The sequence below is a fragment of the Peromyscus californicus genome, unplaced genomic scaffold, assembly GCF_007827085.1.
Source record: "Peromyscus californicus insignis strain IS unplaced genomic scaffold, ASM782708v3 Scaffold_4__1_contigs__length_199733344, whole genome shotgun sequence".
NCBI classification, from domain to species: Eukaryota; Metazoa; Chordata; class Mammalia; order Rodentia; family Cricetidae; genus Peromyscus; species Peromyscus californicus.
The window spans coordinates 92,805,154-92,819,277 of NW_026294562.1; the positions used below are offsets into that span (position 1 = coordinate 92,805,154).

Genomic DNA, 14,124 nt, shown 5'->3' on the forward strand with positions numbered 1-14,124 from the left:
GTACAGCCAGGGCGTTCAAGGGATGTCACTCATTTCCTCTAGTGATTTTGACAAATCAGGAGCTTGAAGGCAGGGAAATCCTCCACATATTTCCAGAACTCTCCATCCAGCCTGGTGATTGAGCATCTGTCTCCCTTACAGCCGTGGCCAGCTGCAGTGCTCCTGAGGGGCTGGCTGCACGATGCTCAAGCACATTAGCCTGGCGCTGCTCCTCGCCTCTACTTGGACCACTAGGCTCCCGGTCCAAGGTGCCGTCTCAGTGCAAGGTAGGTATCTTACCAGGTTTCTAAAGTGAGGATAGACAAGGTCTTGGGAACTAAGCCCACTCCACTCTTGACAGTGGACTGTTGGGATTGGGGGAGACTCTTGAGGTCACAGAAGATGCTATGGGTCTTATTGCTCAGCTAGAGATGTTTTCACTATATTGTCAGCATCATCAAAATGACTTACATTTACCTTTACATCACTTGGGATTTTATTTTGGGTTATGGAATATTTTTTGTTTGTTTTGTTTTTTGTTTTTCGAGACAGGGTTTCTCTGTGTAGCTTTGCGCCTTTCCTGGAACTCACTTGGTAGTCCAGGCTGGCCTCGAACTCACAGAGATCCACCTGCCTCTGCCTCCCGAGTGCTGGGATTAAAGGCGTGCGCCACTACCGCCCGGCTGGGTTATGGAATATTTTTTTTTTTTTGGTTTTTCGAGACAGGGTTTCTCTGTGTAGCTTTGCGCCTTTCCTGGAACTCACTTTGGAGACCAGGCTGGCCTCGAACTCACAGAGATCCGCCTGGCTCTGCCTCCCGAGTGCTAGGATTAAAGGCGTGCGCCACCACCGCCCGGCTGGAATATTTTTAATAATGATAATTTGAAATAAAAAATGAGGAGTCGTTTGTTTTCAAAGGGTTTCATTTAAGAGGCAAGCCAGGGTTGTGACTATTTAAAGCAATCGCTAAGCCCGAGGAAGAATGGGTAACTTATTAGATATCACCCACTTTATACTACCCTGTAATTATTTTAATCACAAGGCTATTCTGCCACTAGTGGAATACAAGATTTTAATTTGCAGTAAATTTAATATGCAGGAAATCACTGAAAACACAGTTTAAATGTTTGCCATCAGCAGCTATGAAGGAGGGGTCTGTGGAGTCTATGTTTGTAGGACACGTACATGGAAACCTCTTTCTGCATAGTAGGAAAAACACTGAAACCACAAATCGCTGCTTACAGTCCTGGGCAAGGGAAGTAACAGGGCTGTTAAGAAGAAACTGTTCTGCTGAAGATGCCCTGAGACAGGAGCAGTATCAAGAGCAGACAGATGTTCAGTGTCGATGGATATATTGTTGGACTTGACTTTTTTTTTTCTTTCTTTTTTTTTCTGTTTTGGTTTTTCAAGACAGGGTTTCTCTGTGTAGTTTTTGGTGCCTGTCCTGGATCTCACTCTGTAGACCAGGCTGACCTCGAACTCACAGAGATCCACCTGGCTCTGCCTCCCGAGTTCTGGAATTAAAGGTGTGCCCCACCATTGCCTGGCTGGATTTGACTTTTAGGAGAGGTCAGAGTTAGATGATTGGTTCCCCACCACCAAATACCAGAATTGTCGTGTTCAAATAAACCTGCGTCCTCTTAGAAATCCCATCAGGAAACCATTCACATTTCCCCCTGCAATGCTGCCATTACGCAAGTTATTTTGGAGTCTATTATTTTTAAAGACAGGGTCTCTTATAGCCCAGGCTAACCCCAAATTCACTATATATCTGAGAATGACCTTGCACTCCTGATCCTTTCTGCCTTCGCCTTGTGGATGTTGGGATTACAGGTGTGTAGCACCGTGTCCAGTCTTAGCAATGAGGAGTGAACCGAAGGCACTGTGTGTGCTAGCTCTCCCAACTAAGAAAAGCCACATCCCTAGACCTTAGAAACCATTCTTTGACAATGACTCGACCTATTTGCTTTGTCCTTACTAATGGCAATTTTTCTAAGGAAATTAAACTCTTGGAAAGAGGAGAAAGTTAGCTGGCTACCAGCAGAAGGTCCTACTGGCCTCTGTGATGATGTGGTGAATGGGCGCAGACAGGACTTCTTAAAGGATTTGTTACTGAGAGATGCAGAATCAAGTATATAGAGTTTCTTTGATTCCTCTCAATAAAACATTTTCTATGTGAAAAGAAAGCATTAGCACGGCCAAGGGCTTTGTCTGATGCCATGCAGGTGGTAAATACTAACACTTGGTGTTGACTCCGCCCTAAATGATTCCCAAGAACATACTGTTCCTTGTTAGAATTTCTAAATGAAACTGGAAAGCATGAAGTTTCTATACTTGATTGCCTCTTGTGGATCCAAGCTCTGCTAGGTACATGTTATCTAGTTTAATTCCAAACATCAGGCCTGACAAGGTATAAGTTCACAGATAAAAGCATTGACTTGTCCCCAAGATCCCAATAGCCAATTAACAGCGGGAGAGGCGAGGAGTGCTTTGCACAGGCTTGGGAATTTGAAATGGACTTTCATAGATAAAGCCCAGCAGGTAGGTAGGTGTGTGTGTGTGTGTGTGTGTGTGTGTGTGTGTGTGTGTGTGTGTCTCACAAGAAAAGTTCATGATGTCTTAAGTAAGTTTATAATTAGGCCATTAGGCTCTCTTCAGGTTCATGAGGTCATTGGGCCAAAGGCTGGACATTACTTACAAGGCTAAAATGCCTTTTTTATGGACCTTCATAGATAAAGCCCAATAGGACTAAGGTACTGGAATATAATACAACATGGTGATTTTATATAGGTCTGTAAGTTCCTGGCAAATCGGTCAAAAGAGCTCCCAAATCCACTAGATTTTGAGAAAAAAATATTCTGACAAGTCCCACTGCCTCAGCCTTCCCAGGAAAATCCATCTGTGGTGGATACACTCGAATGCTTAGAAGACTAAATGGTAGTGTTGTCATCCATAGTTTTCTATTAGTTCCTAATAAGGCAGATGCTATGAAAAGTCCTGTTAGGATTTATTCATGTAACTCCCACTCCCCTGTGCAGTAGATGATGTTACTCTCTATATTCCAAACAAGGAAATGAGCTCAAAAAGATAAAGGCATAAGGTCTTGGAGCTACAGAGCAGCATAGGTGATACCAAGCCCTGCCCTGACTCAAACTCAACTTCCTTTATTTAGTTTCCCTGCCTTGCAAGATTTCCTGCCAGCTCCTTCAGGAATTTCTGAGTAAGCCTATCCTCCCATGGCCAGAAAGGACCTGAAACAGAGAACTCACATTCTCTTCCAGCAAGCACATGGCCAGCCCCTGTCAAAACAGGAACGTCCCCAGCCACATTACTTTGGAGTATTGCTAATTATTATTCTGTTAACCAGAACCCTGAATTCTATCTTCCTCAAAGTCTCAGAGGTTTCCTTTTATAGACTTAAAAAACAATGTTTGCAGCATCTAAATCACCTAGACCCCACCCCAGGAGCTGATTGCTAGCTAAAGCCCTCATGTGATCGGCAGGTTCCTCAGTGCAGAGTGCTCTGTGAGCTCTTGATCTGGAGGTTTACAGCCTGGACCAGGCAGCACAAGCACCCCACCCAGCAGGCAGTCCTTGTGGGCTGTTCCTGGCCTGTGTTGCTATTTCTAAGACCAGCACCAGCCTCACAGACCCGGGTCGAGACAATGATTTCTCTGTGAGGAAGGAGAGCCTGAGAGCAGGGAGCAAAGCCAGAAGCCAGCTGAGGACTTTATGATTTCTTTCCAGAGCTTTCCGTTTCTGCATGCAGATACAAGGGGGTCGCCCTTGTGGCCAGAAAGGCAAGCACACAGATGAATTTCACAGAAGCCGAGGAGGCCTGTAAGGTGCTGGGACTGACCCTGGCCAGCAAGGACCAGCTGGAAGCAGCGCAGAAGTCCGGCTTTGAGACTTGCAGGTAAGAAAGAGCTTCACTAAAGCCGGTGTTTCTGCTCGGCAGTCGACTTGCTGCCTTCTAACCTCTGTCCATTCAACCCATGTGTATTCTGTATTCTTCTACAGCTACGGGTGGATTGGAGAACGGATCACCGCCATCCCTCGGCTTTTCCCAAACCACAAGTGTGGGAGGAATGGGAAAGGGGTCCTGATTTGGAAGGTTCCCCTCAGCCAAAAGTTCAGAGCGTATTGTCACAACTCATCTGGTAAGTCAGACCTCCAGCCGCTTCATGTGGCACATCTCTGGGTATCTCAGGATCTGGGGCCTGTCTGGCACAAGCAACCTGAGCAACAGTAGAAGCAGTAATAGGTCATCTAAATGTCCCAAGACTAGGCTCAGCGGAGCAATGTGCCCCTCAGAGGAAAATGTTAGAGAGGATACTACGACTGAGTGGTAGCATAAGATCAGGGCATTTCCAGAGTCTCAGGGTTATCACCTCCACTGCCTGGGTTTCCTAAAAGATAAACAGGAAGTGGGAAAGAAACAGATGTCTATATGTATGTGATGCATCCCCTCTGGACAAAGCAATTGCGAGGTTAGCTATCTCAAAGAACCTTGAACTTCCCCCGAGGAAGCCTTATCATCCCGTCTTCAAACAAGGAAATGTATCTATGGGGACTTTGGTCCACTTGTCTAATGTTTCTGTGGTAGACATTCCCCATTTCTATGATGAAATAACTGTAGCTGAGAAGTTTATAAAGAAGCGAAGGTTAGCTCACCGTTCTGGAGAGTCAAGGTCATGGCCCAGCAACTACTTGACTATGGAGACGGTTTCATGTCATCACAAAGTCAGTACTGTGAAGGAGAAAAAGTGAGCACTCGTGTGCTGAGATTGGAAGCCAGAGAGGGATTCGGGAGGATAATGCACTCCCAGCTCCAACCAGGGTCCCAGGAGAGCTCATTGATTTCTTCAGGGCCCTTTATGAACTGCTGCTAAGCTCTGCCCCTTAAAGGTCCCATCACCTCTTAGCATTGCCACACTGGATTCTAACACGTAAACACTGAGGGATACACTTGAGCCACATTCAAAGTACAGTCTCGATGAAAAGGTTCACACCTGGGTCTAGCTCTGACACTTCTTTCCACTGTCCCGCATAAATCACATGCTGCACCTGACATCTTGAAAGTAAGGCCCAATCTCCCTCTTTTGAAGGAAGAAGTTGAAACTTAGAGGGTAGGGCTGATTTGCTTATGATTTGCAGGCATCTTGACCATCTTGCCCACAGGCCTTGGTTGCCCTAACCTAATGGTTTTCCTAAGTCATTTCTCAGAACATTTCCTTCAGCTAATACCCAGCTGTTCTCTGTGTCATAAGAAGGCTACTTGACTCATTTCTTTTCACATATACTCATATGTCCGACTTTCTGAAGGTTAGATAGCAAGTGGTCATGTACACACAGAGAGACGTCAATATTAATTGTAAGGTCTGAAAGATAAGAAATGCTCACCAACCAACTTCAGCAAAATTGAATCCAGGAATTCCAAATAGTTCTCTGAACTAAAGGGCTTTGACATAAGAAGGGCTCCTGCTCCCCACCTTCACCAATAGTTCAATGTGTGTGTGTGTGTGTGTGTGTGTGTGTGTGTGTGTTGGGGTGGGGGTTTAGTGGCAGAGTCAAGACTTCCAGTTAATTCTCCTTCCAACATGATGACTTGTCTCCGTCCTTCTCTGTCCCTTCTGCCTGTCTTAACTAGAGACCGAGTGATTTGTGTGCCGGCTCTCTATTCCCGGGAGCTGGCCACTATTCCCTGGAGCTGGCCCTGTCTCCTAGCTGCCTTGTTTCCCCACCTGCTGGCAGCACAGTGCTATGGTACCCATCCCTCCCACTAAACAGAGGAGAGGAAGGGGACTCAGACGGTCTGTTTCCTCCTGCTTTCCTGTACGTTGTATTCTCAGCCCCTGTTGTTTCCTACACCCTGAATGGTCAAGAGGCTTCAATTCCTGCTGTAGGTGGTGTTATGTACTTGAGATCACATCACAGTGAACAGCGCTAAACATCAGTAGTTCCCATTATCAATTGCTCTAACTGATTATTTGATTATGGCAGTGACTAACAGACTGAAAATGAAATGAGAAGGTAAGTTTTCTCCTTTGTAGTTAGTAGGTAATTTAGCATATGATGATATGTACTATGCAAATATCCTCACTCCAAACTATCATTGTGGTCCTTGCTGAAAATGGTTATTATATAGGGGACTGCAGAGTAGGGATTTTTCTAAATCATTGCTCCTCTCTACACTTATTAGCTAGTCCCCCCTCACAACACACACAAGCATGCACATACACGCACACTTTCTCTACCATATACTACCACAGACATGTGACATTTGATTTATTCAATGTGTCAGGCATATTACAGTAAATTTTGTACTTATTATTCTTTTAAGTCCTGTGCAAGTTCCAAATCTGGTATGTGGGAGTCCTACTTCCTAGCAGTGGACAGGCCCAGGCTCACTTTGTACCCTCTCTGTTTCTGGTGGAGAGATAATAGCTCATTTATCTACAGAGCTCTGGTTCTTTTGAGTGCAAAATGCTAACCAGAAACCACGATCTTCATGAAAATTATCCTCATTACTAGTGGCATTTTCATTGAGTCTCAAAGAAGCACGCATGTTTGTGTGCACGGGGTGGGGTGGGGGAGCAGACACATGTATGTGAACCACGCAGTCATATTGATGCTTCCAGCTCAAATGTAATAATTTGCCTTTTCTGACTTTGCTTTATCTGTCATCTCCTACACCCAACATCTTAGTTCTTAGTAAACAACACATTTTCTTGTGCTACAACAGTTTCAAAATGGCAAAGTCAGTATCTTTAGGAAACAATACTAATGAGTAAAATGGAGGGTTTCTTCACCGTCCCCTAGAAGAAGGTCCTGCTGGACATGTGGTCAGGGAACTTTGTGCAGAAGTGACTGGACAAAACCCAGCCCCGTTGTGATTAGACTCTCATTTGAAATAGAAGAGGTTGACTTGCTTCTGCTTGTGCTCTGTTATAGGGTACAGATTTTATTGTTTTCGTTTTTTTCAGATACATACAACATCAACATGCTGCAATGGTCTTCCTCCTAATCTTTCCATCTTTATTCATTTCTGGTCTGTGCTTTTGTTTTGGGCATATAGAAAGGTCTGTGGGATATTGCTTACTTTTCTCACAAAAAATAAACTGGAATACCACACACAGCTCTGTGAATGGCTTTTTCCACTTACAGCCTGGACATTAGTCTGGATTGGCTCTTAGAGACGTTTCTAATGTTTAATAGCTGTGTTTTTAATGTACTCCAGTGGCTGTCTGTATACTAATTTATTCAGCCCATCTTCTATTGGTGGACTTCTGTGCTGTTCCTAATCTTTCTAAGTTTTAGGAACCAGACATTTCTAGATTCTCCTATTTCTGTGCAGTTTGCAAGAACCCTCCTTCCCCGCTCCTGGATGTCCTCCCTCTCCCTGCACCTGGCCCCTCCCCCACCTCATCCATTTGGTAACTGTTACTCTTCTGTTTGCCCTACAGCCTTGGGTGACTTTCCAAATAATTTAGTATGTAGCATGTGATTTCTTTTGCATATAAAAATAGATGCATATGAAAACTCTTGAATATGGCTAAAAAGGGTTGTAGACCCCAGGAGAAAATGGCCTGTCCTGCAGAGTAAACCCCCAGCCCTTTAGCAGGGTGACTAGCAATCTTGATATCCCGGCTGGATCTGTCTTTCCAGCCTGGCCTCCTGCTTGCAGGATTTCTTCATCAGTGACCTCCCACCATTCTCTAGAGCCGCACTATGCTCCTTGTCATTCTCCTGACCTGACTCTACCTTCCCACGTCTCCATTCTCGGATCACACACATCCTGCTGACCAGGACCTCCTGTCCTCGCCCTACAGATGAGCTCCGCTCTGTTTCAGTCACACTGGCCGTCTTGTTCACTGAATGGGCTCAGCACAGTCGAGTTCTCGTTCTTGTACTTTTTGTTTTCTTCCGGCGTCTGCCCTAGATCTCTAGTGACCGGTACTTTGAACCGCTGGGTCTCAGGTTAAGTCCGGCCTCCCCAGGAGACGTCCCCTCATCACCCTAGCCAAGTAGCCATCCTTCATCTCCGCCCTTACCAGTCTAAACCACATCGCGTTTAAGTTTCTTTTTGCTGTTTATAATCTTCTGAAATTCGTGGCTTGCTTATCTTTTGTTATCTGTACTCTTCCAATGGATTAGAAGCTCCTTGAGAACAGGGATTTTGTCAATGGCATCTAGAGCACTGCCTGGCATGGAGATGGTGCCCCGTAAGCATCTGTTGAATGAACACCATCAGTCCTCCACACTCCACCCAAGTTCCTCTGACCAGAGGCAGGAACTGGACTTCATGAGTCTGTGTGTTTTAGAACCCAACAGTCTATTGAGCCCTCTGGGTTTTCTATCCTTGCTTTAAAAAAAAATGTTCATTTTCTGAGGGAAGAGCCTAGCAAAGACTAAAGAATGGGAAACATGAGGCAACAGAGTCTACAATGATGGTTATTTGAACAAGACTGTTTTCAAAGTACCATGAATAGGATAAAACATTGACTTGATGCATGTGGAGTCGAACATTTATCAGCAGTATTCATTACCTTGACTAGTGACCCATTTAATTTTCAAAAGCAAATCAACTTATTGAAGGAATTTCTGCACAGCTGTAATTCTGGCCAGTGGCATCCAGTGCTATAAATAACCAGGGGTTTAAAATAGATGTAAATTTGTGGTGTAAGATCTTGTGTAGCCCTGCCATTTCCTAACTGTGATTGATGTCCATGAACTTCAGCACCTTCCTGTGTAAATGAAGACTTGATAAGTGCTACACGAGATAGCTAAACATCTGGTACCATCACTGACCCAGAACTAGAAGACAGACAGATGTGTTTCCTCTAAACTCCATCCAGCAGATTGGAAAGCACTACTCTGTCTCCTCTCCACTCCCCCGCCCTGCACTGAGAGGTTTTATTTTAGATCTTGTTCTAAAGTGATATCTCATGTCTCCCCCATGCCGCCCCGCCCCCCGTTACTCCTCCCTCGCTTTGGTTTCTTTCCTTTCCTCATTTCTTCTTTATCAGGTGTTCACTGAGCCTGCACTGTACACCAGGCACAATAATCCAAACAAGTGCCCTGCCACCAGACGGGGACAAAATGATGAGAATTGGGACAAGATCAGGCAAGGGCAAGAGTATGTGTCTAGACACCTGGTCTAGAGAAGTCTGAAGCCTAGGGGAGAACTGGCTAAGCAAAGAGCAGACAGAAGTTTGTTTTTTTTTCTTTATTAAGAAACATTTTATTTATTTTACATACCAATCACAGATCCCCCTCTCTTCCCTCCTCCCACCGCCCCCCAGCCTTTCTGCCCCCCAAACCACCCCATCCCCTCCTCTGGAAAGGTAAGGCCTCCCATCAGGAGTCAGCAAAGCCTGGTACATTCAGTTGAGGCATGACCAAGCCCCTCCCCCACTGCATCAAGGCTGTGCAAAGTGTCCCACCATAGGTAATGGGCTCCAGAAAGCCAGCCCATGCACCAGGGATAGATCTTGACCCCACTGCCAGGGGTCCCTTAAACAGACCAAGCCACACAACTGTCTCGCTTATGCAGACGCCCTACCTCAGTTCTGTGGAGGCTCCACAGGTGTTGGTCAAAATTTCATGAGTTCCCACTAGTTTGGTTCAGTTGTCTCTGTAGGTTTCCCCATCATGATCTTGATGCCCATTGCTCACAGAATTCCTCTTCCCTCTTTTTGACTGGACTACTGGAGCTCGGCCTGGTGCTTGGCTGTGGATCTCTGTATCTGCTTCCATTAGTTACTGGATGAAAGCTATATGATGACCAATCTGATTACTGGGGTAGGCCAGCTCAGGCACTCTCTCCAACTATCGCTAGTAGTCTAAACTGGGGTCATCCTTGTGGATTCCTGGGAACTTCCCTAGCACCAGGTTTCTCCCTATCCCCATGGTGTCCACTCTATCAAGATATCTCTTTCATTGCTCTCCCACTCCGGTCCAGTCATCGTAGTCGTCCCTCCACCCCCAACCCCCACCCCCACCCCCCAAACCTCGACCATCCCGTTCCCTTATTTCTGAGGTTATAGCTCAATGGTAGAGCATTTGACTGCAGTTTTAAAGGTAGAAAAGGAATCACTGAAAAAGCCAGGGAGATTAAGAAATTGTAGCAAAAACTGAGGGGCTAGTGGAATAGCAGGACCATTGAGAGAGAGCTTGAGCTTTTGAGTCTCTTAGCCTCATGATGTCAGCTTGGCTGAGTCACCGAAGACCTCATCGACAGTTCAGGGGAGGCGGACGCTGCAGGGTGCTAAGGAAGGAAATTGAGATTAGATTTGAATCTGGGGAGACCTGAGTTCTGACTGCAGTGAGAGGCTCTGGTGAGGTCTGCCATGCTTACTTCTCCTTCTCCCAACAGACATTTGGGCTAACTCGTGCGTTCCAGAAATCATCACCACATTCGACCCCATGTTCGACACTCAAACACCCACAATGGAGTTCCCTGTCAGCAGCAGTGCCTACTTGGCTTTATCCTCAGACTTCACGACTCACGATCCAGCTACCACCCGGGCTCCGGCTACCACCCGGGCTCCACCTTCCACCGTCATGGTACGGAAGACGAAGGTGGTCTGTAACACGGAAGTTTATACGGAACCTAACACCGTAGCCGCGACAACCGAACCACCTGTTGAAAGTGGAAAAGCATTCAAGAATGAAGTAGCTGGGTTTGGAGGTGAATGTCTTCTGGGTCTATTGGACGTGGGCAACTGTGTGTGGCAGACAAATGCACATCACCCAGCTCATCCCCAGACCGGGCACTCAGCACCTACCAGGCACAAATAAAACTTAACACATGCTCCGCTTCAATAGACTCAGAATTAGCTCCTTAAAGAGCCTCAAGGGTCAGGTCACACATCATGAGCATAAAAGAGCTTCACTGCTTTTCACAAGTGAATTATCATCCTTTACTATAGACACAAAAATATATACCTGCATGTCCCATGACTTTAATCCAAATGCCTGTTTCTTACATGGACTGTGAGACTAGTCTCAAGGATCCAAGAAACAAATTCTACTTTTCACATTGCAATGATAAAGGAAAAGTACAGAACTCCCTGAATTGTAAATAGAGGGCTGGTGAGGTGACTGGGTGGGTGAAGGCACCTGCCGCCAAAGCCCAACGATGTAAGTTCAATCCCCAGGACCCACATCACGGAAGGAGAGAACTGACTCCCACAAGTTGTCCTCTGACCTGCACATGCGAACGGTGTCATGTTAGAACCCACACCCACCTGCCTACACACACACACACACACACACACACACACACACACACTATAAAAAATAAAATTATATGTATATGATTAAAAATAGTCACAGAGAAGGGTCTTCTGCACCATCTCTCACCCGCATCGCATGTAAAAACGAATCTTTACACGCACAGACAACACAATGTGCAAGCAAAAGACCAACAAGCCTGTCTTCCCTCAGGTGTCCCCACAGCCCTGCTGGTGCTGGCCCTCCTCTTCTTTGGTGCTGCAGCTGCACTGGCTGTTTGCTACGTGAAAAGGTGAGGCTGTTGGCACATCTCTGATCTTGTTACTTCTGTTGTCACGTTTGTTGTGCACCTAGCTTGTGCTCTTCCATGGTTGCTACTGGCATTTGGTCAAAATGGAGAGGGCACCCCTCTTAGACCTCCCTACTCCCTGACCTCACACAAGCGTGTCATCTAGACAGACAGTGGATATCCGTCAGTGGGCACCACACTCAAGGAATAAAAAAGGAGAGGTCAACGTTAGGGGAAAATGTAGGCTGTATTTGAGTTGGGGGGGTGTCTTTGTTTTGGATGAAGGTGCTGTGAAGACATCCAGAGTTGGCCCTATCGGTACTATCCAATAGGAATGAGTCCACTAAAATGGGGGAGTGATATATTTAAGTATAACTATATTAACATCAAAATAAAGGTGCCCAGGCAACAGAGCCAGCCTGTCCTGTGGTAGACAAAGTGCTATTTGCTGTGATGTGCGTCTCATTGTGATATATGTGTACACCTACAGGTATGTGAAGGCCTTCCCTTTCACGAACAAGAATCAACAGAAGGAAATGATTGAAACCAAGGTTGTGAAGGAGGAGAAAGCCGATGACATCAACTCTAATGAGGAATTCAAGAAAACTGATAAAAACCCAGAGGAGCCCAAGAGTCCACCCAAAACTACGGTGCGATGCTTAGAAGCTGAAGTTTAGATGAGAGAGAGCTGGGAAGGTCCACCTGAGGCAAGCTTCATGCCAGAGAACCAAAGAAGCAAGCCACTAATGGTTCCTAATTAGAAAAAGACTATGGAGTCCTTCAAACGGAGGCCTCTCCTTATTGCAATCTTCTCCAGACTCTGCCCTCCTACCTCCAATCCTGCCACAGCCTCCCCAGCCTGTCTGTCTCACAGCAGTCCAGAGAGTGGAGGGGGCTTTCAAACACTGGGCCCTAAAACAGCTCCTCAGCTTACAGTCATATACAAGCCTCCAGGCTGCCTGACACCAGGGCCAGAGTCCCTGAGGCATGGCCAGCCCCATAGTTCAAAATCTTCCTACAGGGAAACATGCCACCCAGCCAGGTGCTTTGGAACCAGGCACAAGTGAAATAAGGAAAGCAACAGGAGGTCATGGTGAGCCTGGTGACTTGAGACCTAATCTCTGGGAAGCCAAAATAAACAGGGCACTAGAAGGGATCCGGGTACTGATAGCAGCCTTGTCGGCAGACTGTAAATACAGGCTGGGGCCAGGGAGCCACTCCAAAAACAGACACGAATCACATTTTAGAACACAGACACACTTTCTCTTCTCTCTGCTGTTGCTGCTGTTCCCTATAGACAAATACACAAAAAAGGGGATGGGGAATTGTCTCTATGGCAGAGCATTTACCTGGCACAAAGCTCCTAGTCCAATCCCCGAGAACCTGCCCACCCCCACATACACACAACGAAACAAACAAAAATGCACATTTCCATTTTTACCTGTTACAAAACCCATTATGAGAAAACAACTATGTTTAAAGGTAATAAAGTAAAAAAGAAAAATGTCAGGTAATCTACCACAGGCTGAGAATCCTTTACCTGACTGAAATGCTTGGAACCAATAGTGTTATGAATTATGTTTGAAGTCTGGAATACTTGTGTCTACATAATGATATATTAGAGGGACTCAGTCTAAATATGAAATTTATTTATGTTTCATGTATACCTGCACACATAGCCTTGTGGTAATTTCATACAATATTTTAAAAATAACTTTGCACATGAGATAAAGTTTCATGGTGTGGCATTTTCCCCTGGGGGCATCATGTTGACTCTCAAACAGTTTCATATTTGGTAAAAGTTTGGTTTTCAGATTTTTGGACTAAAGATGTCAGGTGCTAGGTAAGGTATGACATTCTGTAATTGAATAGTGTTCATCATATAGTTGTGTATAGTGGAGTGTTGTCTGAAACTAATATTTTTCCAGTTTTGATATATCCCTAGCTTATCTACTTCTAAACTAATATTTTGTTGCTGAGACTAAGCCATTCATTTTTCTCTAATACAGCAACCTCTACAACCTTAATTTATTATTAACATATTTGAAAGTATATTCTTACCTCTACATACCAACACATATCTTTGTGTGCCTTTAACAAATGTATTACCAGCTCTCATTTTCTCAGTAAGAAGAACCTGAGAGGTGAAGAAATAAATAAAGCATTTAGAAAATCCTCTGCTCCTTTTTTTCCATAGAAATACTGCTTTGCTGTGGGATGTCTTTCTGTACGCTGTGAATATGTGTTACTCTGGTTGGTTGATAAGTAAAGCTGCCTTGGCCTATGGCAGGGCAGGATGGAGCCAAGCAGGAAAATCCAAGAGAGATAGTGAGAGGAGAAAGGAGAGAGGGGAGAGTCACCAAACTGCTGTTCAAGGAGCAGGTAAAGCCATAGAACATGTGGCAATACATAGATTAATAGAAATGGTTTAATTTAAGATGAAAGAGCTAGCTAGCAAGAAGCCTGCCATAGGCCATACAGTTGATAATTAATATAAGCCTCTGAGTGATTATTTTGTAAGTGGCTACAGGACCTCAGGGCCAGGCAGCACACAGGAAAACTTCCAGCTACACTGCTTGTGCAAAAGGGCTACATCATAATCCATACTTAACAAAAGT

At 45.2% G+C, this 14,124-nt stretch overlaps 1 protein-coding gene across 1 annotated transcript; it reads left to right on the plus strand.

Annotated features, from left to right (window-relative positions):
* On the plus strand, positions 1–13,681 carry Lyve1 (lymphatic vessel endothelial hyaluronan receptor 1). Its single transcript, XM_052762553.1, has 6 exons — positions 1–266; positions 3,727–3,895; positions 4,000–4,139; positions 10,358–10,672; positions 11,431–11,509; positions 11,997–13,681. Exons 1-6 carry the CDS (start codon positions 182–184, stop codon positions 12,181–12,183), a joined length of 975 nt encoding a protein of 324 aa, XP_052618513.1. The 5' UTR covers positions 1–181; the 3' UTR covers positions 12,184–13,681.
* The last annotated feature ends 443 nt before the right edge of the window (positions 13,682–14,124 follow it).